This window comes from Hippoglossus hippoglossus, chromosome 4, assembly GCF_009819705.1.
Source record: "Hippoglossus hippoglossus isolate fHipHip1 chromosome 4, fHipHip1.pri, whole genome shotgun sequence".
NCBI classification, from domain to species: domain Eukaryota; kingdom Metazoa; phylum Chordata; class Actinopteri; order Pleuronectiformes; family Pleuronectidae; genus Hippoglossus; species Hippoglossus hippoglossus.
In genome coordinates this window covers 4,717,101-4,740,578 of record NC_047154.1, presented here as the reverse complement: position 1 = coordinate 4,740,578, position 23,478 = coordinate 4,717,101, and the positions used below count along the sequence as shown (strand labels likewise).

The 23,478-nt window shown below is 40.2% G+C and overlaps 3 protein-coding genes across 7 annotated transcripts; 1 reads left to right on the top strand and 2 right to left on the bottom strand.

Moving 5' to 3' along the window:
- The first annotated feature begins 226 nt into the window (after positions 1-226).
- Positions 227-2,783, top strand: dtymk (deoxythymidylate kinase (thymidylate kinase)). Its single transcript, XM_034583213.1, has 5 exons — positions 227-489; positions 590-698; positions 1,461-1,551; positions 1,633-1,830; positions 2,279-2,783. The coding sequence occupies exons 1-5, from the start codon at positions 360-362 to the stop codon at positions 2,387-2,389; spliced, it is 639 nt and encodes a 212-aa protein (XP_034439104.1). The 5' UTR covers positions 227-359; the 3' UTR covers positions 2,390-2,783.
- Positions 2,617-10,958, bottom strand: atg4b (autophagy related 4B, cysteine peptidase). Of its 4 annotated transcripts, none has more exons than XM_034583209.1 (13): positions 10,857-10,958; positions 8,489-8,590; positions 8,339-8,410; positions 8,163-8,261; positions 7,885-7,986; positions 7,718-7,790; positions 6,413-6,492; positions 5,879-6,075; positions 4,807-4,885; positions 4,542-4,687; positions 4,339-4,395; positions 4,135-4,228; positions 2,617-3,328 (listed from the first exon to the last, which is right to left on the bottom strand). In XM_034583209.1, the coding sequence occupies exons 1-13, from the start codon at positions 10,864-10,866 to the stop codon at positions 3,240-3,242; spliced, it is 1,200 nt and encodes a 399-aa protein (XP_034439100.1). In that variant the 5' UTR covers positions 10,867-10,958; the 3' UTR covers positions 2,617-3,239. The 4 variants fall into 4 exon arrangements, 2 of the variants coding, with proteins under 2 accessions (XP_034439100.1, XP_034439101.1); XM_034583210.1 differs by having other exon boundaries at positions 2,617-3,313; XR_004613654.1 differs by having other exon boundaries at positions 3,266-3,313; positions 4,339-4,381.
- A 939-nt stretch (positions 10,959-11,897) lies between these two features.
- Positions 11,898-21,987, bottom strand: boka (BCL2 family apoptosis regulator BOK a). Of its 2 annotated transcripts, none has more exons than XM_034583215.1 (5): positions 21,789-21,987; positions 21,278-21,591; positions 19,854-19,982; positions 16,906-17,069; positions 11,898-13,226 (listed from the first exon to the last, which is right to left on the bottom strand). In XM_034583215.1, the coding sequence occupies exons 2-5, from the start codon at positions 21,489-21,491 to the stop codon at positions 13,101-13,103; spliced, it is 633 nt and encodes a 210-aa protein (XP_034439106.1). In that variant the 5' UTR covers positions 21,492-21,591; positions 21,789-21,987; the 3' UTR covers positions 11,898-13,100. The 2 variants fall into 2 exon arrangements, with proteins under 2 accessions (XP_034439106.1, XP_034439105.1); XM_034583214.1 differs by having other exon boundaries at positions 21,278-21,614; positions 21,794-21,986.
- Between the last annotated feature and the right edge of the window lie 1,491 nt (positions 21,988-23,478).

Sequence of the window (23,478 nt, the reverse complement as noted above, 5' to 3'; positions counted from 1 at the left end):
TTTATCCATGGCACTAGGCCCAGTTTAATATAAAACACAATTTTATACAATATATATAGTAGGGGGTCCCTGCTCCATCTCTATCAGTTTGGGGGTCCTTGGCCTGAAAAACGTTGAAGACCCCTGATGTAGGTGGTACCAGACCAACGTGTGTCTGTCTAGCACATTTCAATAAAGTTATTATAGAAAAAAACAATAACAATCGAAGACGGAAGTGCGTCACTGCACTTCCATGTTTTCAGTAGGCTTCAGGAAAAGGCGGGTAAATGTGAGGCTCGGTCTGTGGTGTAACTGATCTTCGCAGGGCGCTCTGTCGGTCTCCGTCTCCTCTGTACAGCTCACAGACACAGTGAGGTGTCATGGCGTGTAAGAGAGGAGCACTCATCGTGCTGGAGGGGGTGGACAAGGCCGGGAAAACCACCCAGTGCCAGAAGCTGCTGCAGGCGCTGCAGCAAAGCGGGCAGTCGGTGGAGATGATGCGGTTCCCCGGTAAGGCGGTGGTCACTTTGTCGGGCTTCACGTTAACATTCCGTGTGCAGCAGGACGTCCGTTCATTCGCTAACGTGATGTATATGATTACATGGCGCAGACAGGAGCACCACGATCGGACAGCTGATCAGCGCCTACCTGCAGAAGAAGAGCGACCTGGAGGACCACACGGTTCACCTGCTGTTCTCTGCCAACCGCTGGGAGATGGTGTAAGACTCAGACAAACTTCGTGCGCTCCCTGTTTGTTTTGAATAGTGTTTACTTTTGATAACGGACCTTATTCACTGCAGACGTGTAGGTTCCCTGAAAGTATCACCATGGCAGCTTTCTGTTCAACTTCCTGTTGATGTCAGCTGTGCAAACGTGTCAAATAGACTCCCCATGGCGCTTCTTCATGGCAGCCATCTTGACTTGAGACAGCAGGTGATCAGCAACACCTGTTTTCACCTGCTAAATTATTTCTAAAAGGCCTAAAGCATAGACTATATATATATATATATATATTTTTAAACTCACCCCTCTTAAGACACATCAGGGCTGCGGTGGGAAAGTCCAAATAATCTCCTTTCCCAACCACTTGACCCTGTGACGTGTCCATCGGGATTCCATGAGAAGGAGAACCATGGTGTGGAGAAAATCTGACTCCACTTACTCTGCCTTTTTATAAAGAACACAACTATTTATAATCGAAGGTTATCATACTCTGACTTTGCTCTGGAGTTTGTAAACCGGAATATGAAATATCTTTTACCCCCTCATAAACATTGCAATCTGATTAGTTTTATTCAGAATAATGGTCAGAATATTGCTGTCTATGTAAACGCAGTCAATTTACTCAGAACTTCTTTTATTTTTAGTGAATTAATATTCACTAAAGCACCAACTGTGTGTTGACCCACTGCTGAAAACATTCCCTGTGCTCATGGCTTGCATTTTCTTATGCAGCATATTTGAATAATTCTAACCCACAGACCTTTGATGAAGGAGAAGCTGGAGCAAGGCACCACTCTGGTTGTAGATAGGTACGCCTTCTCCGGAGTTGCTTTCACCAGTGCCAAGCCGGTGAGTCTCAGCACATTCGATCTGTGCACCTATCACAGACAGTATCGTCGTGTGGGTAATGACATGTCCTGTTGTCTCCAGGGGTTCTGTCTGGACTGGTGCATGAAACCGGACGTGGGACTGCCGAAGCCAGACCTGGTGATGTTCCTGCAGCTCAGCCCTGTCGAGGCTGCTCTCAGAGGTCAGTTTGGAGAGGAGAGATACGAGACCAGCATCTTCCAAAGAGAAGTGCAACGGAAGTTTGAAGAGCTGATGAAAGATCCCTCAGTAAACTGGCAGGTATGAGTCAGATCTGTGAGGCTACATCCATCCTACTATGTTTTAGTTTGAAAACAATCTCTGTTCACACAAGCGTTTTAGCTCCATCAGTTTTAATCCCTGTCCATAATAATACACGTGAAAACTCGCATGACCACATATACTGGGCATGTATGTGTTGTAAACAGGGAGGCAAGCGCATCCTGCTGCACATGGGTATTATGGCAGATTGCCCCGAAAAATATATTTTTTTCACATTTGTACTGTTAGCTGTTCAGTTGAGTACTTGCATGTCAAAATAAAATCGAATGTTTTCGCCTCGTTTTTTGCCGCAATTAGCTCTTTGACAAACTGTTTGTCAATGAAGCGCAATGATTCCTGGGATGTGTTGGGCTGGGAAGGATCCACACAATGATGATTATGATTAAATGCATCACATTTAACATGTGATGTGAATGGTCTGTTGTAGGTAATCGATGCTTCGAAGAGTGTTGACGATGTGCACAAGGACATCACCACCCACAGCCTTGATACCATCAACACAGCTCAGAACCTGCCCCTTGGAAAGCTGTGGAAGTGACTGTGGCTCCAGCTGCTGTGTCAGGACCAAGACAAGTCTAAAATGCTAGATTTAGTTATTTCTGTATATATTAGTACCTGCTATAATAACTGACTCTTTTGCTCATTACACTTCTAATTAGCTCAATCATTTACCTGCCATTGCTTGACTGGAAGCAGAAGAGAACTGCCTCAGCTGTGATTCAAATAACATTTTACATCAAAGAGAGAAACATTTGTGCTGTCAAATATCCGATAGTGATTTTATTTTTTTGTTTTTTAATCCTCTTACATCTCTTGTTATTTCACCTGTCTATATATTGTGTTGATTAAATAAATAATCTTCAAATGAACTCGTGTACATGATCCGACTTGGCAAGGATACTTCGCATGATTAATTCAATTATTACAACTTGTCGGGACTGAATTTGGTTTCGTTACAGGCTGTTACAGAATTCAGTTTTTAGTGACATACCGCGGAAGCAATGGGCATGATGAACCATTGTGTTCTATACAACATAAAACTGTTATGGCAATTTTTTCTTATGGAGTCAGGGAAAGGCACCATATCACTTCAGAATAAACATTTAAAGTGTTAAGACTCAATGCAAACACATGTATGTGAAGATGTGCATACAGAATTTGTCCTGAGCTCCTGCTACTGCTTCCACCAGGCAGTCTCGATGTTGGATACAGAGCGTAATCAGAGGTTGGAGAACACTGTGTGACACACACTGACTACACCATTGGAGCTGGACTGGCTCAAGAGGTCTCCAAATAATGTTCCTCCCCTCAGGCTTTTCCTTCTGATACAGAGAAGAGGGAATCTCTCGCCTACTGTCAAGAACAGTTAATCATTGTTCGAGTGTTCCTCACAGGGAAAGGATCTCAAACTCTTCGTCTTCTGAGTCAAAGAACCGCTCCAACCTGTCAGAGTCTGAGAAATCTGTGAAGGGAGCGTCAACACAAAAGAAAACAAACAATCATTAAAATTCATTTAATAAACCACATTTCTTAGAATATTGTTTTGTTTTTTATTCAAGGGTGTGGTCCTTCAGTTTGAGAACAAGACTTATTGAAATCTTTCATTCATTTCATTTCCTGCTTAAATTTCCTGCGATCAAGTTCTCCTTGCTCTCACATTACCTCTGTGCGCACCTGAAACGTCTGCTCTCAGATCTTTATTTCTGCTCTTGGATTTTGTGCAACAGGTCCATTAAAATTTCCCAACCAACAGAAACCCAGGTGTGGTAATGATGAATTTAATTGCCCTGCCCTCATTTTGGCTACTTTTGCTGTGTGAGCTGTTCCAATTAAATACAGGAGGAAAAGAAACCAGCATGGTAGCATCCATGTTGTTTTCATTCCCAGAACGTATAAAAGCTTGAAATCCATGATTATACTGCTCCACGTTAAGTAGAGTTTTGCGGCACTCATTGCTCCATGAAGGTGTTGAAATTGTTTTCTTCAAGCACAGCAACAGGAAGCCGGCGTAAATAATGGCAGGAAGTGCATGAACCCGGTTTAAGCAATCGCCCTTACAGGACTCTGTAAAGCTAACACACCCACAATGAGGGCGGGACAATTTCATTCATCATCACTACATCTGACATTTTATTGGTTGGAAATTTTTAACAGAGTGAAAAATCTGAGGGCAAGGAGAAATCCCAGAGCAAATCTGAACGTGAAATCGAGAAATCCTGCTCTCAAACTGAAACACTATGCTCTTGAATAAAGACTGCCGTGGAATACATGTTGGGTACTTACCAGGAGTGAGGTTCAGGGCATCCATGCTGACCATGTGACAGGGCTGACTGTCTACGAGTTCAAACATGGGCAGGCCTCCTCTTCTGCAGGACAGCTGGAAAAGGGACATTTCATCATCATTTATGCTTCATCACAAGGATCATGGTACTTTATTGAACTGCTTTAGACGAGTCAAAGGAGCAGTGTTCATACTGACACACATACCCTTCTTATGCGCATACACCAGTCATCAAACTCGTCCTCTGTTCTGCAGAAGAAACCCTGGCAGACACCAGAAAAAACAATCGGCTATGGAACATCTGAATTACTGTGAGAGGTTTTCTGCCTGCTCACATTCACGATTAACAATGGTCTTTAGTTTGAGACACAAAAGCTCTGCCCTATAAAACCCTCCCTGCCATTCCTACCGCTGCAATGGATGGGTCCAGTTCACAGATGTGCATGCGGCAGGGTGGGTGCTGACAATGGTACGTCTCATCGGGGACCTGGCTGTCTTCACACGGATCCACTGCAGGCTGTGTGGTGTGTGGGTCTAAGTAGATGAGTTCTTCTCCTGATGAGAAAAACAAGAAAGAAAAACATGTTCAGAAACAGATTGGACCTTACAAAGTCAAATTATTATGGTGAGCATGAGCTGGGTGTTTATTTCACAAACAATGAGACCAGACATACCGACATAACCAATGAAGTAATGGGCACTGTTGGGTTTCCCCCCAATAACACCCAAGGACTGAGGCAGCATGAAGCATTGCTGTGGAAAGAGACAAGAGGGTTTTATCTCACCACAGCTTTGGCTGGATTTACCGCAGTGTTAATTCAAGCACCAGTTCTTCCACTCTTACCCACTTTTCTACAAAACACACATATTTAACAAGCTTGGACACCAGACCAGTCAGCAGGCTAACGTCTAAGACCTAACATTACATCTGACCAACAGAAAAAATATCTGGATCTTTTGCTGCTAAATGCTGACTTTACAAACAGAGGTCAGGTAACAATTCTCCATGAGCTTCAAACTTCTAATTTACCCGTACACATACAAGAAGCCATGTGACCCACTGTTTATATACAATATTAATCAAAGCTTCTTTAGACACTGAAGTTGGACTGTGGACAAATCACATAAAGAAGTCACGTGTAAGGTTGACGTAAAACCAGTTAATGGTTACTAGTGTACAAACCTATTATTTTATAATTCAATTTTATTATAAATAACAACAATAATATTACAATTTGTTTATGTAGCTCTTTTAACAACACTTAAAGACCCTTAAAATACACATCATTTATCACACATCAAAAGCAGTTGTGAAGAGGTGGGTTTTGAGTCATGTTTTGAAGGTGGACAGGTCAGTGCAGTCTCTGATTTGTTCCAGAAGGAGGAGGCAGCTATGGTGAACGGTTTTGTTGCGTCAGCTTTTTTAATTATACCCAAAACTACTTTAATTATCTTTCAGAAACATGTTAACAAATATCTAGATTGGTTTCTCCACACAAAACAATAATTGGAGCTAATCCCAAACGAGAACTTGTAGCAGTCTACTTTTGTTTTTAACTTGGAGCGCATGCCCTGTGTCTGTGTACCAACCACAGTTACATAATTAGACATGTCCCAAGCGTTAAGTCCAAAGTATGTTATTGTTGTGTAATAACACACACATGGACTAATTACACTGGGTGAACTCACTTTTCACATTTCTTTAAGTTTTAATGAGTAGTTGATACACATACTGCCGTTTCTCACCTTGAGGGTTTCAATATAGGCCTCGTTTATATCACTCAGGCCCAGCCTGAGGGGGATGAGCAGGACCAGGGGTCTCCACAGAGCCGTCTCCTCCTCAGCCAGCGCACACGCACCCTCGAGGCAGCCATTCAGATCCCCCACTGCCTCGGCCTCTCCACAGGCCTCTGCCGCATCCAGCCAGGGCATACAGAGCCGCTCTGCATGAAGAAAACAAACATCACTGAACCACAGAATTATTGAAATAGTACTTTTGTACTTTTCTGTTTATCTTAAGAAAACTGCACTGACGCAGATGCACATTTGGTCATGCAGTAAACCCAAGACAGAGAGGGTTGAGACAGATGTGCTTTGGAGTAGAATACTCACATTGAACACTCAATTTTGTTAAGTTCTTTATGAACCTTTCAATCTGTGCACAATCCGTAGTTTAACCTGGTGTTGATTATTTCAGAAACATTTGAACTGTGTATTCTAATGGATGATAACAGGAAGTTCTGAAACACAAAGTTGCAGCAGAGCAGCAGCAGCACTCACTGATCTCCTCGATGACCACAGTGTTGTCCATTGCCACGTGTACAACTAATCTGCTCCACGTATCAAACACTGCCAGTTTCCTGAGAGCAAAACAGCAGAGACAGTCACACTTTGGTTAAAACGGACACTTTTATTATTTTAGTTTTTAACCTAATCAGAGTAAAGAGTCATATCTTTGGTTTAAATGTTTTGAAATGCACAGGCAAGAAACACAAAACACAATCCTGCTGCCAGATTGACACTATGAGGCTAATTGACAGGTGGTAGTTGGAATTAGAGGATTGATTATCGACCTAGTCACACTGTCAGGCCGGTTTCTGACAAAAATACATAAATGGTGTTTGGTCTCAGTCTACCTACAGCCTATATAGCCTATAGAAAACAATGTCTTTTAAAAAGGAGCTCATGTGTGTACTACTCAGGCTAAACAGGCAAGTTGTGACTGCTAACATCAACCGAATGACGGGGTCACGCTCTTGGTTGCAATTAGCTAAAACGTCAGTGGAAAAAGAAATTTGCTCTGCAAATATTTTGAGAGGAAGGAAATGCAACGAATGCTAACTAATTTCACAGAATTAACAATGCAGAAAAGATTTGTTTTTTACTTATTTTTATAAATCCAAGTTCTACATATCTGAATTTGTGTTTTCAGTTTTTTTATTATTTATAATGAAGTTTATTGTTAAACTGCAAAATATCAAGCCTCTGTAACACTTCTTTCATTAGGGCTTAATAATGACATTTTAGGAATCATTGCCAATTTATATATATATATATATATCAGCCAATATATTGGTATCGGACATTCTTTACTCTCAGTATCGGTATTGACCTGTAAAAATCCTTATCAGTCTGGCACTAAACATCTGGGTGTGCACCCAGCACCTTCATTATCAGTAGTTACATAAAATAACCAACTTTGTAATCATGTTCCGTTTTTATGTTGTATGTTGTGTTGCACTATGCCCCATGAGAAACAACATTTTGTTCAGCTATATACTTAGTATGTGGATGAAGGACAATAAAAGTTAAACATAAATAGTGACTTTTATTTGTTTACATTAAGTCTTATAAGAGCAGCTTCAACCTAATGACAAATTACCCAAAATACCAATAATACACAGATATGGAAACATGAAGATTTGTCTTTTTTATATCACTGCAAATTAACCATCTCTGGATTTTGGACAGGGCTAAAGCAAAGCGGCTTATGACAAGTACATTTCTGCAAAAAACAAATATGGCAGTTTTGATGATAAAACAGTCATCAGTTTTTTTTATTTTTCTTTGTTTTACAGTACTTACTTTAGAACCTGGGCGACTGTGTTTGGTCCATACCACTGGCCTATTGGCTTCCCCTCTCCAACCCCCATTTGGGCTGCAGCAGAACAAAACAACAACAACTTAATGCAAAAACAGATTCAGGACTGATCTCTTAATTTAACTGAAAGGAATAAACAGTCACTACTGACCAATTTGATGGATGGAATAATAGCTGTCTTTTTTGTCAATGAAGGCGTTGAGAATACTGATGTACTCTTCTCTTTGTTTCTCGTCTCTGGTCCATCTCCAGTCTGACAATTAAAAAAATCAACAGTTATCAAGCCTGTTTAAAACAGGCTCTGTGTTGCTATAGGCTCCGGTTTACAATCTATAGAAGAGCTGTTAGTGTCAAACAGGGACAATATATACTCTATCTATAGACGTACATATCTATATCTTTGCTGGTGTATTTTAAAAGTTGTCTTACTTCTGCCTAAATGTCGGCACAACAAGGCCTCGCCGAGGATCATCTGGCCGCATCGTAACATACACCCCCATCCTGTATCTGACGTTGGTCCTGTCCCACCTGTAACACATTTAAGAACCCTCCATGAAAAAGAGTCAAATCTCAAGTGGAGGAGCTCAACTCAAACACACACTCACCAATCGGCGGGAAGTTTTTTCTGTATGTGAACCACAGTCGTGAAGTGACATCTGATAAAATGTCATCTTTCTCTGCAGGAGAAGCAGAAATCACCATCTTATAATACAACCGAAAACCCCTCACATACACTCAAAATCCTAAAGTCCTACCTGTGAGTGCATTGTATTCTTTGCCCAAGATCCACACAGGCTCTGAGGTCTCAGGAAAATCTTCAAACTCTCCAAAGCGAAGTGTGTCATATGTCAAGGTTGCTGCAAAAGAAAATGACTGTATGTCAACTGTAAGTCTGTGAAAAATAACAATGGAGAAACTGCTGGTGCTCATATTGTTGATCACTTACAACTTAGCAACAACTAAGCAGCTGATATAAGTGAAGCTATCTGTCAGGTTGTAAAGATGGAGTATCCATTAGTAGCTAGAGAAGAATTCCAGGAAGGATGTTCTATATATACACACATGTACATCTGTCTAAACAGTATCTAGCCATGCTACTTTAGATTAACCTGGGTCTCACTTTATATGCACGAGAGCAGTCGAAGGAGGAATCTTATCCTGTCGGATAAAATAAAGTCTCCAGTTTCAATTTCCTGCCTAATGCATTTTCATAGGGAAATAAACATACCCTAAAAACAAGCTCAGCAATTGTACTAAAAAAGGCTACTCCTGGAATTAAGTATTGTCCGTCTATAACTTCACAGGACTTGAGAGAAACTGGTTTTAAAAGAAAAGTGAAATTTGTTGCAGCAGAGGCCAAGATATCCTGACTTTTACTCCCTGACATAGAGGTAAAAATGCTGACTCAGAAGTTCATTTTGTAATTCAGACTCTCACTGAAACCTTAGTCAGATCACAGAGATATCCCAGATTACATCACTCTCAGATCATCAATTTTCTAACAACTCAGAAAACAACTAAGACATTTTAAAGAAGTAAGCACGGGCTGAATAGTCATGAGTCAAGTTAATGGAACTTGATGTGTAACATCATTGGAATTCCCCTTAATAACAAAGGATGCATAATTAATAAGTACAACAAACATAACAACCCCATATTATATACCCCTGAGGATCTCGGTCATCTGGTCATGTGGGGACACAGAAATGGGGCTAAATGTCATGGTTTGTTGATCTAACGTACACATTTTATTTTAGATTGTAACCTGCCATGACACTTTCGGCTTCCTACTCTTGTAAAAACACAACACGTTGTGTGCAGCTACGTGCATTTCTAGTGTCTGTAGGCACTAATTATCCATTGCACATGATCACATATTAAATAGTTTATTCACCAATATATATTTAAAACCCGACAGTCGTCAATTGGTTGCAAAGGTGTTCCAGCAGGAGAACCATTATAGAGCCCTCTCTACTTTGTATATCATAGGCTATTTTTGGAGCTAAATTTCAGACTAATGACTAGTTAAGATGGGTCAGAGTGTCTGACTGGGGATCAAATCTGTGAGAAACAGCCGGGTTTGGGGTCAGTGGTTAAGGTTATGTTTAGATTATGGTTAGAGTCTCCAGCTAGTCTGTGTGATGTCCACAAAAGCGATGTCAATGTGATCAATATGTCTGTATGTGTGTGAATAATAAGTAACAACAACAACAACAACAAATAATAATAATAATAATGATAATAATAATAATAGTAATAATAATAATAATAATAATAATAATGATTATGATAATAATAATAATAATATCAGTGTGTGTGATGTGAATGTTCATACTGTTTCATTACTTGTTCATCTAAAGAAAGACAAACTCTCTGGTGCTTGTTATTACACTCTTGTGTGTGGTTATGTGGTTTATTACAAAACATATAGGTCCACCATAATGTCAACTACAAAATAAATGGACAGGAGAAGTTGACACGCTAGCTCACCACCTGTCAGATCATCAGATCAGATACAGATCAGACATGTTTACGGTGAGGAGGGATTTAAGAAGCAAATATTATATGAAGTCTGTTCACTTTGAGTTCCATCATGAACCTCCATGAGTCCTGTTTCATAACACAGAGCCCCTCTCGTGGCTAACAGCACTGCTAACAGGAAAGTAGCATTCTGCGTGTGATGGTGACAGAGCATCGGATGTTCGTCTTGGGCGTATCATGACGTTAGCATACAGACGGACCGAAGACAGGGGACAGATCAGAAGGAGCGAGACGTGACACCAACACATGACACTAACACTCGGTGAATGTGGGGGACCGGACAGGAAGTCACGCGCCTCTAGAGTGAGCTGTCACAGCGGGGAAACCAACACATTTAGCCTTAGCAGCGGGCTAACGATAGTTAGCAGTTAGCTTTAGTCATCACTTTAGCACGCTAACGTCACCGAGGCTACAAAGAAACTGGGCTCTGTGTTGGACTGGCGGCTGGAGACGGTAATGCCGCCATGACAAGGCAGGAGATGAGTTCCCAGGTGTGAAATAACGATGAGTTGGTTGTTTTGTGGTTCGACTGAGTTGCTAACGGAGAGAAAAACAATGTTATGTATCTGTAGACGCTCTTACCTGCATCCATCCCGACGGTCTTCACCCTAACTTGTTTGTTGTTTTCTGCTGTCGGACCCGCTGGACCAATGGGACGAGAGTACCGCTGAGGAAGTCAGAATGAGGCGGGGCGTCCCCGAGACATCCAATAAGAAGTGGAGGGAGGGTTTACTTCCCCCGGACCAATCAGTGGAGGAAACAGTTGGTGGTGCGTTCAAATACACATGCTGGTAGATATCTGACCATAATCAATCATTAGAACACATTATTATTATTATGATATTTCACATGCCAGTATATGTTTTTAATTTAATAAATTGTTTAATTTTCATTCAGAATTGGTAAAAAAAAAAAAAAAAGCCAGCCCCTGCCCCAATTTGAAATTGGGAAATTTAATAAACTGTGTATCATTAACATAAAAAATTTAAAAAAATCTCAATGAAGGTGCATGGCCCTCTGTATGAATGCATTTAATATATATATCTATATATATATATAGATATATATATAGATAGATATATAGATATATGTATATTTTATTCTGTCTTTTGTATATAGTTATTTGCTGATGTTGCTACTATTGCTATTATTGTTGTGTATACACACATATATATATATATATATATATATATATATATATATATATATATATATATATATATCTTGGAGAGAGAAGACTCTTACAATTTCATTGTACCTGTGTATCACGACAATAGAGGTCTTTCAATCTTGACTTACACCATCAACAATGTCTTAATTCATTCAACTATAAAGTTTAATCTGTGTTTAGTGGTTCTGATTGAACCACTAGGCTGGACATGCACCACTGTTTAGAAATACAAAACTTAATGCTCAACAATAATGAATGCCTGCACTGAAAAGCATGCATCAGGGACAAACAGAAAAGTAGTATGTACTCGGAAAAAAGGCTTATCCTTGATTTACACTAATAACTTAGCAATGAGACATAATTAAGAAATCATGCTCTCAAACTAATTCTCATCACACAAAAGGATTTTAAATATCTGTATACTTTCTGACATTCACAACTTAGACCTGACAGAGAGTTGTAAAAACAATTTATTTATTAATGTTAATATTTACAGTTGCAAACGACTCACTTATATTCTACATAAAATAGTCTTACATACATGCCATATAAAAGTGAAATTATTCATGGAATAAATTCTACTAACACACTGAAATGTTATCAAAGTGCTCTAACTCAGAGAAAACACACTGTAACTTTACTATCACAGTACAGCAATATAACACACTGCCTCACAGTGAACAAAGGAATAGAGGGAGGAATTATTGCATTGAATGTACAGTACTGTTTAAAATGCATTGTGTAGAAGTTGTAGACTTAATTCATCTGACTAATCTGGGACTGGAGAAGGGGGCTACATCTTTTAGTGGAAGTTTTGAAAAAGCATAATTAAAGTTTTATTTCAGTTAAACATTCATAAGATAATCAGCGCCAAGTCAAAATGTGTTGTTCTTTTTCCAATTAGTAAAATATAAAGCTATATGTTATTCTGCACAATATATATTATATTATGTTACTACAGACTCTTTATGACGCAATCTTCTTTTCAGTTGTGATAAAAAGATTAAGTAAAGGAACAACTTGGTCGAGACAAGGGATATCTCTAAATATAGTTTTCTCCAGGCTGATTTGTTGCTCCCGCTAGATACTAGCTATTGTGATGAGACAAATAAAACCCTGAAATAGAAACAGGATTGTTGATGGTCATGCTGTAACAAAATATAAATCTGCAGTGAGAAAAAAGTTCCAAAAACCTTTTCCCCTTTTCTGAACCCAGTCCCCCCAAAAATATTCATACAGTCCCTTGGTTAGGGGACAATAGGATGTATACTCCATTTATCTAACATGCATTAGTCTGTTGACCTGTTAATACCGTCTAGGTGAGAAGAGTCCAAAAAAAGTAGTTAACATTTTCCCCACTGGGGGCAGCCAAAACCCCCAAAAAGCCAGTTCTGCTGTTTGTGGAAAAATTAAAAGTTACAAACATTAACAGTGGGTGATTTTATACATTCACATCAAATGTGTGCCAATATACTATGTAACTGTATATAATAATAAATAGACACAAGGAAGCGGAAGAAGCTGGGAGAGTCCATTGTCTGTGAGGGGACAAGTGTTCATTAATGTAGGCTCAGTGCAAACGAGTGTAAACATATTCCAAAGCAGTGGATGCTTCAGTGGAGTGGTGCTGGTGGTGCGCAGTGCTGGTCAGTCTTTCACTTCTCCCTGAGGAGGTACAACACGATGGCTTTCAGATAGTGTCCAAAGGTGCAGGCAGCAGTCACCAGCCAATGAGAGCGGAAGCTGGCGTCAGTGTTCACCACGCATTTCGTGACATCCACCTGTAACAGCAGAGAGGACACTGAGTCATGGCCCACAGAGTCTCACTCTTACATAAAACAAGACAGAACATCAGAAGGAAATCTGTTAACGTGTGTTTTTACAGCGGTTTAGATCCGGTTGTTGTTGATTTGACACGATGCTGAGACAAGACGAACAATCTACCCACAAATATGTGATTTCAAAGGCCTGCACTATAATCTCAGTGATGATCACTCCAACAATCTACTTATATACATTCAGGAAATTTGACCCCTTCACTTTTATCACGTAACGTTGCAGCCTTTTCTTTTATAATTCATTTTTCGATTGTGTTTTACAGAAAACAAATGTACACAAAACCAACACGCAAACAGAAGAGACAGAAGTTTCAGTTAAAAGAAATCCTGCACTAATGAAGTTAATTAGTTAGATACTATCACAACACACTGTTGTAGAAGAAGTGCTATGTACAATCATCTCTCATATCAAGACTACCACGCTCAAAGCAAGCTTGGCTGCATCAGTTAGTAATGTTGATAATATATAAAGTCAAACAGCCCATTATACACCCATGACATTATGCAGGCAACCTCCACATTGAAATAGTTTATAAGCAAACACAGGTCATCTCCCTCAGATCATGAGAGTAACAGCTTACACAGATACTTTCATGTCCCAGTCTTTTATTATTAATTTCTCCCTTATCAGTGTACAATCAATAACCCATGATGAACTAGAATTACCACCCTGCATTTGTATGCCTCCGCCAACTAGTGCAATGTCAGTCTACATACTTTTTTCTTTCTAGACTCATATGAGTTCACCATGAACTTTGAGAACCAAAATCTAATCCTTTCCCGTCCAAGTGAATATTTGTACCAAATTTGAACAACTTCCCTCCAGACAATCTTGAGATATCACGTACGTAATTGCCGACGTGGAGCCAGTAAAACAGAAATTACATTTTTTCAAAATTTGTTAAAAAGGAAAAAATGAATTATCACATTGATTTCATTATTCACACTCTTCTATGACATTTGTATTCAGATTCCTCCAATTTCTCTTCATCATCTTTGAGATGTTTCTACACAGTGACTGGAGTCCAGGGTCTCAGACTGCGTCAAAAGGTTCATCTTTCAACAAGACAATGACCATAAGCACACGGCAAAGACAACACAGGATGGACAAGTCCGTGAACGTCCTGTGGCCCAGCCCGAGCCCCGACTTGAACCCAATCAAACATCTCTGGAGAGACCAGAGAAAGTCTGACAGTCATCCATCCAAACTGAAGAATGATAGACAATCCCCAAATCCAGGTGTGCAATGTCACATCCTACACAAGAAGACTGGAGGCTGATATCGCTGCCAAAGGTACTTCAACTTAGCACCGGGTAAAGGGTCTGCATACTGTAAATGACGTTACTAGCACAAGGCTGCATCATTCCAAAATGTGAAGAAAGTGAAGGGGTCTCAATACTCCCTGTATGTATTGTAACTATAACACATATAGAGATAATTAAACACCACATAATGTAGTTTGTCATCCTGACAATAAACACTCTTCACATTCATCACTAAATGTTAGGAAGTTTTCCTAAATGCTGACGTCATCTCCCAGCGTAGAAATCTGACAGTTGGAGCTCGGAGTGCAGCTGTGAGAAACAGCTCCCTCATTTGTGCTTATGAGGTCAGTTATACAATGCATTGCTCTTCATTTTGTCACACTCCACTTATTCTCAACACGCAGCGGCCTGGGCTGCCGTGATTCTGGGTACAAGGGCGTTCATTTGTTCAGTTGTCCTGCTCTTTCCAGCAGAGCAGAGCAGAGCACAGGCAGAGGCACGTTGCCAGGCCTTGTTACTTCTTGTGGCTGAGTTTCACTCATTTGTTTCTGCAGGATTTTATCTCTGATGCAGTGGCTCCAGTTTATGTGTATTTGTGTCATTTTTTAAACCCCCTCCACCCAAAATTACCAGACTACTCAATTCATGCCAGATGTGTCTTTCCTTAGTATGATGAGTCTAAATTGGAGAAGCCAAATAAAACACAAATTAAAGTCCTAAATAAGATTGAATAAAATAAAGCAGATTTCAGGTAAACGCTCAAAGAAAGCACCCTACAAGTTTGGATAGGGGATCGGTGCATCGGTGGACCGTGCTGAGGGCATGGCTGCGGGTGCTGACTGTACAGTTGTGACATCACGAAGTAACAGATCCGGAATCTCATTTTAAATGTACAATATGTAACTTCTACCACCAGGGGTCTCTCAATCAAAACAATAACTAAAGACCTAATTTGATTGTTGTGAAAAAGCATGGGACACATTTCGTGTCCCATAACCATCTTGGGTGGCTCAGGTCCCATTTGCATTTGGATCTTAGTTATGATTGACCGATGCAAACAGTGAAAGGAACAGACAGTTGACTGGCTAACTGGCTAGCGGCGTGTTTTTCCTCTGCATACATCGTATGCCCCCGGAAGTTATAGCAGCAAAGCCACAGGTAAAGTGTATATGATGCAATTAAATGGCGAACAAAATTAAACATCCTGTTACCTTGAATGAGATTGGGGAATCCTTTGAACATTGTTGGAAATATTTTTGGATAATGTAAGTACACAAGTCAACAACAACACATATAACATAGGTCTAGTCATTTATAAACATTTTAATGAAGAATTGTTACATATTATATCTTTAAAATGCAGATTTTTAATATTGGCTGTGTGCATTTTCACATAGATTGAGCTCTTTGACACTTTCACAGTATTTATACAGCACCTAATGCTGAATTATAATCAAAGAACACATGGAAATCTCACTCTCTACAAAATGGGACTGTTAAACCTTTGTAAATTTGTAAATTATAAATAAAAAAAAAAGAGGAATTTGAACATGTTACTTATAGACTTTGGAAAATCATGATAGAAATCCTTCATTATTTTGTGATATTCTTGACCTGCTGACTATACTAAAATGAATAATATCACAATCAGCAGATTTATTTATAATAAAAATAAATGTTAGTTGCAGTAGTTTTCAGATATTTAAATAATCTCAGCGTTGCCTACCATACTTTATCATTTCAGTCCCAGTATAATATTCCTGTACTACCCATGTTGGGACTTGGAAAACATGCCAGTGGGCTTAATGATTTAAAGGTTCAGTGTGTAGAATTTAGTAACATCTCGTGGTTAAGTTGCATGTTGCAGCTAAATACCCCTCACCTCACTATCCCCTTCCAAACATGAAAGAACATGTAGCCTTCAGTTGGAAATAAAAACTCAAAGGTGTTTAGTTTGTCCAGTCTGGGCTACTGTAAAAAACATGGCGTCCCCAATAGAGAGGACCCGCTCCCGATGTAAATATAAAGTATTTAACTATAAGGGCCATTCTAGGGTAAAGAAAACAACAGTTTGTACAATTTAGATGAAACACACTAATGAAAACATCACTAGGATTATTTTATATTCAATTTCTGCCAATAGATCCCTTTCCCCTAAATCGTACACAGTGGACCTTTAAGATGTGGCCACAACAACCACAGCAGGGTATGCAAGCAATAACAGGAACACACACACACTGCCAGTTTACCATCATAAAATGAAAAGGCCTTAGAGTTGCATCGTCAGCAACATTCACATAATGTACACTCAAACAGCTGCACAAAAAGTAGTTAGGTAAAAAAAAAGATCCCTTACCCAGCCCCCTTTCCTTTTTAACCAGGAGGTCAGATGCTTGCGGACAAACTCTCCCATGGAGTCGACGATGGTTTGGATCATGGCCGGATGACCGTGGTGTACACAATCAATCGCCAAGGCCCCTGCTACGGCGTACAAAGAAATCACCTTTCCCCAAGTAATACCTGACAAAGACACATAAGTAATAAAAAAAAACAAATTACATAAGTATTTATGCATGCTAATTGATGTCCTGCTATGAAGTGGAATGTGTGCTCTTTTCTGAGTATACGTGGGGCAGGTTACAGGGCAGCAAACGTCTGTGTCAGCAGCTCTCTTCAAAGATGGATGAGGAAACTCTAAAACCACAGCAGCAGCAGCAGCAGCATTAGGCCTGCGTGCCTGTCTGCACCACAAAAGAAGAAAAGCCAAACACAGGGCTGAGAGCGGCAGTCAGGCAGTACGCCTCACTTGATAAGTGAGCAGATCATTTTTCCAACGTGGTCCACATGTTGAGTAAAGCTTTCTGCCACCGCACCATTTACAGTCAAAGCTTCAGACTGTTTCTGCACTGTTTATATGTCCTGTACATACAAAGTGAGCCTGAGCACCATCCATCTTCTGTAACTGCCGGCTGATTAATTCCTAGAATCTCATGTTTCTCTTAAATGGTCTAATCTTGTAAGGATGGTACACTGTGTGCCGTGTGTCTCAATTATTTGGTGAGTTAAAGCTACGCAATTGTAATCATCAAGGCAGTAGAAGACAAAGCATGAACACTTAAGTATGAAGGAATATTATTCAGCAGCCGAAGACGGTTGTAACTCAAACCCTTTTCGTCCCCACACTGCTGCAAAAGTTTCCACAAATTTGTTGCACTTGTAGTTTGCTTTGCTTTCGTCTGTCTACTTTACGTCTGTCCATGATGTTTAAGTCTGGAGACTGTGCTGCTCTACATCATGTGAAGCCTCTGTCTGCTTCTTTTTTCTTCTAATGTTTTAGGTCATTATGTTGCTTCAGAGTGAACCTCAGATCAACCTTCCTTTGCTACGTTCCTCTTTCTCACCATTCTGGAGACAATATTAAGAACTACTTCCTAAAGCATCAGAGCGTTTAGTAACACAGTCTCTTCCAACAGTGCCTTTGAACAGACACAGGATTTGTGCAGGAATTGTTTGTATTAAATTTCAATGCTTCGTTCATTTCAACTACTGCAGGTAAGCAGGAAGTAAACCAATTTCTCATTCCCTGAAGAAGGCAAGATCTTTTTTCAGTTTTTGTGAACTCAATTGAAGTTGACAAAATTAAAACTTTCCTCATTTGGGAGGTTTGTGAGAAACAAACTTGAAAAAAGAATATCTGATGTTCAAATTTTCAGCTGAAGCCCACAACATTTTTCACTAGTGGCTAACTTAGAGATAAATAAAACAAAATAGAATTGTAAGCAAGAAAGAAAAACAGAATGGATGATGGATGGACCAACGGGCAGGTGGGTAATAGATAGATAGATAGATAGATAGATAGATAGACAGACAGACAGACAGACAGACAGACAGACAGATAGATAGACAGATAGATAGATAGATAGATAGATAGATAGATAGATAGATAGATAGATAGATAGATAGATAGATAGATAGATAGATAGATAGATAGATGGATAGATGGATAGATGGATAGATAGATGGATGGATCAATAGATAGATAATCCACTGTTAATATAAAAATATCTTTAAAGATAAAGGTTTCAAAGGAGACATCTCATCTCGTAACACACATGGTGTTTTAGCTGTAGTTTATCAGCACATTGTGGAAAGCAGCCTTACATCTGTGACTAAGCTCATACACATAAGACAAGTTTGTGGTCATAATCTACTGCTGCCCATGACTTCCTCTTGACAGTGAATAGTGTCGGCCCTCAGCTCTACTGTCTGTGCATATTTAAACTGTTATAATGGAAGGCTGCTTTATAAACCTGTAAACTGAAACTCAACCCAAAATGTGTTTCCCATGTAAATCCCTAAATAAACAGCCCAGTCATAATTATAACCATAAGAGTGTGTTTGGATTAAGGTACTCTGATTGATATGTGTGATGTCAATGCCTAAGCAACTCTGCTCACACTAAGGACCAGACAAACCAGATTTTTGCAGTTAATTCTTTATCACCTAAGCGGCAGATTGCTTTGTTGCATTCCCCGAGGATTAAACTGGCAGAGATTCATGACTGAACTCCCAGGGTGGGGTCCAAACTGTCTGAAACAATCATCTTAACCTAATATGGACTGAATGTTTTCCTCGGTTTCCTTTCCTGGAGGGGATAATGACAGCACCACACTGTTTCTGACTAAGGATCCTGTGGTCAGCCTACTTTAGAAGTGTTTACATGGAAAACTAGCCTGAAACGAGTTTATTTTAGGTGAGAGAGATTAAAGTTAATTCAATGAAAAAGCATTAAAGGGGGGAGTAGCATAAGTACTCTGAACATTCAACATCTTTATTGTATTTGCTCTCCAGGTCCTCCTTCCCAATAAACTTCCCTAAAAGGATAAATCTTCCCTTACTTTCAAGTGTGTGAGGGTCAGAGTTGAACATGATAACAAACTATCATGCAGGCATACATGCAATATCATCAACCTGCAAACCCAGAGACCCCCTGCCCCCCACCGTTTTAGACCTATGCATGCATGAGCCAGAGCCAGTGTGTTACCGCATGCACGAGCAACGCAAGCTACCAAAATGCGCAAGTTCCTGTCCCACTAAGAGAAGCAAACTGAAGATCTAGTATTGCTATTAACATCATCTAGGCTGAAAATAAACGTCAGCATCTATGATAGAGATATAAATACACTGGTGGCACAATAGTGAACATCTTTAAGCATCACAGTGGGGGCTCTCCAACTCTGCAGGAGGATGTTTCTCCATAATCGGGTTGATGTGCAATGGAAATAGATTCTGACGAAGACGTACCTGTAGAGAAAATGTCTTTAGCCACAGCCAGGAATGCGTCCGACACCACGCTCTCCGAAGCCACTGTGATGTTCAGCTGTCGCGCTACATTACGATAAACGTTGGGTCGAAGGTATTCCAACTCGTCACCTGGCCAGAAACATACGGAGTTCAATGTTCAATTCAAGATTTCAATAAATAAATTTTCTAAAAACTGTTTTAAATTGTAAATTGATTTGTTTACTAGTAAACTTTAAAGGATCTGGAAGGTGGATTTAGTCCATTTGGACAGAGTCAGGTTAACTTGGCTTTTGCCGATCTTTGTGCTAAGCTAAGTGGCTCCAGCTACAGATTTACTGTGCAGACACGAGAGCGATATCCATCTTTTATTCTAATGATCGGCAAGAAAGGGAACAAGAGCACTCATTTCACATTCAATCTTAATTCATAAACTGTTAATCTTTACTTTGTGACTCAGTAGACTTTAATGGGAACAAAGCCCTGAAGAAATTGATTCACTACCTGCTATTGATCTTAGGCTCAGAGGTTTGCCAACACTCTTGTTTTGGACCCAAGTTCTCTTTCCAGATGTGTTTCCATTAAAAGTAAACCGCCCAGTTCAAACTGAGTTTCCAGTGAATTTCATAAACTGGAGGTGGGGTGACACACATGCTAAGGAGAAACCTCACACTGTTTTCATTGTGGGAAAACATCCAGGCAGGAAGCCGTTTCTGAAATGAAACCGGGACACTTGTTTTTCCCTGGAATCACTTGGAGGTTTTCCATTGAAAATGAACAGATTTCTGAATGATGACACGTTCGGCTGATGAGTCCGACCAACCCCCTTCCATCCAAAAGAAACATTTAAATCAATAAGGCAAATATAAAGAAATGTGAACATTTTGTAAAAACGTGATTAAATTTGGATATTTTTCCATGTCTATATCCTCATGTCCCAGGGATTCTCTACATGAGGGTTTATATTTAGAAAAAGTTTTGATATTATTTGATATAATTTAGCTTTTAGTTTATTGTGTTATGAGACGAATACCTTGCTGCAGTAACAGGAATTTGTTTAGGATTAATAAAGTCCATCCAGCTACCCATCCATCTATCTATAAGATCTTTTCCACCAGGTCTAAGTTACTCATGTATTTATTTGCATTTTCCTGACATATAAGTGGTCAACACGCCGAACTATCTTGGCATCTGTTTTTTAAACCCCTACCATATAAAAATGTTAAAAGTCATAAAATGTTAAATTCACTTTAGGCCCCCATGTCCCAAAGGAAATACCAAGGACATGACCTTTGCACCCTCAATAATGAGATATAGACTTCGTGTATACAGAAATATTTTGTCTTTACATTTGTATGTGCCTTTGACTCTGTAACTATATAAATGTACTTTATGATGAAGTTAAAACGATCTGATGGCAGACTCACCCAGCCACAGCAGGACCGTCGACGTCTCCCCCTGCGTCCCGCCTGATGCAGCCCGCCCGTGGTCGGGGTTGGACCAGCCTATGCCGGCACGGTTCAGCCTGGAATGGATGTAGTCCCTGCACAGCGCTTTGGCCTGGGACACCAGCTCCTTTTCGGTGAGCGAGCGGTCGAACACCTCCGCAGCGAACACAGAGGAGCGGCGCAACATCTCCATGCCCGGCTCCTCCGCCGCGGAGCAGCTGCTCGCCTCCCGGGCTCCACCGGCTCACACCGCGGCCACGGCTCCCAGCGGCGCTCGACCTCCAACTGCTCTTCTGGAGGATATGAAGAGATGATCCTGCATAACAAACAGGCGGATTAGTTAGTGGGTGTTGTCCGATCGCCTGGAGGGAGCTGCAGGTTATGTAAAGCACAGGCTGCAGAGGTAGAAAGTTCAACACCAGGCCAGAGTTATATATGAACCCATAGTGCGTCTGTTCTCTCTTATGATACATGTCTGAGGACAATAAACCTTACCAGAGAGTGGAGAGGCTATAAGAAGCCCTGTGACTCCACCAGCATCCTACACTGGCTCCACGTTGACCTGTCACTGGGCGGAAAAGTGGATTTGATCGCTGACTTTACTGATCTGACGATTTACTGCTTCTCCAGGAGCAGGACAAAAAAGCTCTCCAGTTTATAGTGTGACAGGCTTTCCTTCTAAGGGCACTTATTGTGGAGCCCACAGGCGGAGATAAGCAGGCAAGCCCCGCCCCCCCGCTCCCATCACAGCAACAAACACATTCCAATAACTGGTTTATTACGTTTGATAAAGGTGTGCATGCACAACACCACCACTGGTGCTCAACTCACACGGATCTGTCGAAATCATGCTGAGCAGGCTTGTAAAGGCTGAAAAGTAAAGATTCTGTGGATGTGAAATGTTCAACAAATGGGAACTAACAAGCACATCCAGTACAACAAACCTTCTGATGGTTGCTGAATGAACAACACATGACAAAATGATTGAAAAGAGAAAATAAGACAATGTGAAACGCCACCAACTTTGAAGATACTTTTTCAATAAGTGATAAGTGTGTCGCTCACTTTTTTATAACAAGATGAATTACAAATACACAATGTTTAAAAATCGATTTTTTTTATATTTTCTGTTTGATTTAATACATTTTAGGGGCTAATGGGTTGCAAGTTGCATTCTCATCTTCTTTTCTCCTTTATTTATTTTTTTGAACATATTGTCTCGCTTTTTGGTCACAAATCCTCCTTAAATTATATTTTGTGGACCGAAATAAACTAAGCTGAACTGAAAAACTGTAAATAAATAAAGATCTGGCAGGAAATGAAGTCCTTTTGGTTGAAATGGTTACTCCAACAAGTTACTATTGCTCCTCTGTAAAATTTGGGGACTTGTGAGTCAAAAAAAAACAAAAAAACAATGGTCAAAATTAAACCATCAGAGAATGAGATACATACTGACTTGTAGACCCTGGTATGGATCAAGCTCATATATATACACTACCGTTCAAAAGTTTGGGGTCACCCAGACAATTTCGTGTTTTCCATGAAAACTCACACTTTTATTTATCAAATGAGTTGCAAAATGAATAGAAAATATAGTCAAGACGTTGACAAGGTTAGAAATAATGATTTTTATTTGAAATATTAATTTTGTTCTTCAAATTTTGCTTTCGTCAAAGAATGCTCCATTTGCAGCAATTACAGCATTGCAGACCTTTGGCATTCTAGCTGTTAATTTGTTGAGGTAATCTGTAGAACTTTCACCCCACGCTTCCTGAAGCACCTCCCACAAGTTGGATTGGCTTGATGGGCACTTCTTGCGTACCATACGGTCAAGCTGCTCCCACAACAGCTCAATGGGGTTGAGATCTGGTGACTGCGCTGGCTACTCCATTACAGCCAGCATACCAGCTGCCTGCTTCTTCCCTAAATAGTTCTTGCATAATTTGGAGGTGTGCTTTGGGTCATTGTCCTGTTGTAGGAGGAAATTGGCTCCAATCAAGCGCTGTCCACAGGGTATGGCATGGCGTTGCAAAATGGAGTGATAGCCTTCCTTATTTAAAATCCCTTTTACCTTGTACAAATCTCCCACTTTACCAGCACCAAAGCAGCCCCAGACCATCACATTACCTCCACCATGCTTGACAGATGGCGTCAGGCACTCTTCCAGCATCTTTTCACCT